The 728-nt window shown below is 59.5% G+C and overlaps 1 protein-coding gene across 1 annotated transcript in view; it reads right to left on the bottom strand.

Annotated features, from left to right (window-relative positions):
- The window catches only part of LOC104490205 (myosin-6), a gene marked incomplete at both ends in the record, with an annotated part of 12,987 nt that overhangs the window by 12,008 nt on the left and 251 nt on the right, over positions 1 to 728 (bottom strand). Inside the window, 3 exons of the mRNA XM_010132462.1 lie at positions 22 to 49; positions 184 to 340; positions 709 to 721. Of these exons, the coding sequence (XP_010130764.1) occupies positions 22 to 49; positions 184 to 340; positions 709 to 721 (198 nt within the window). The remainder of the gene's footprint in view (positions 1 to 21; positions 50 to 183; positions 341 to 708; positions 722 to 728) is intronic.

The following is a 728-nucleotide window of genomic DNA, read 5'->3' as shown; positions in this document are numbered from 1 at the left end:
GTGGGGGGGGTGGGAACATACGTGATGAGGATGGACTGGTTCTCGCGGTCTGCCAGGAGAAGAGAGGAGTCAGGTGATGAAGTTGTGGGAGAAGTCTGGGGTCCTCCACCCTCCTAGGTCTATGTCAGGACCCATTCTTTGGGATGGAGTCTTCTAGCTTGGGGTCCGGTGGGAGGTCCCTACCTGTCAGCATGTTCTGGTAGGCGTTGTCGGAGATGGAGAAGATGTGGGGTGGGGCTTCACTCCGCTTCTTGCCCCGGTAGGCGGCCACCACCTCGGCGTTGTAGACAGGCAACCACTTGTAGGGGTTGACCGTCACGCAGAATAGCCCCGAGTAGGTCTGGAGAAGGGGCAGGTGAGACAGGACCATGAGGTGCCACCCCAGCAGGAGGGGACATCTCAGGTCTAGATGGCCCGAGGGATGTGGCGAAGGTACATCTGTGTTCTGGGTGGACCAGGGGGGTCTAGGGATGAGACATCTCGGGTCTGGGTGGCCCAAGGGGGCTGAAGAAGGGCCACCAGGTTCTAGGCGGCCTGAAGTCCATGGGGAAGGTTCTAGGTGGCTCACAGACCCTCTTGAAGGCCCATCCAGTTCTAGGTACCCCAAAAACATTAGGGGAGGGCTCATCAGCTTCCATCCACCCCATAGGCTGTGGGGAAGGCCCCACCCAGTTCCCAGGTGCCCCAGCGGCTTGTGGGAAGTCTCACATAGATCATCCAGGCAGCAT

Source organism: Buceros rhinoceros, unplaced genomic scaffold (genome assembly GCF_000710305.1).
Source record: "Buceros rhinoceros silvestris isolate BGI_N320 unplaced genomic scaffold, ASM71030v1 scaffold15543, whole genome shotgun sequence".
Lineage (NCBI taxonomy): Eukaryota > Metazoa > Chordata > Aves > Bucerotiformes > Bucerotidae > Buceros > Buceros rhinoceros.
The sequence above is the reverse complement of the archived record's forward strand: the minus strand, read 5'-3'. Positions and strand labels throughout refer to the sequence as shown.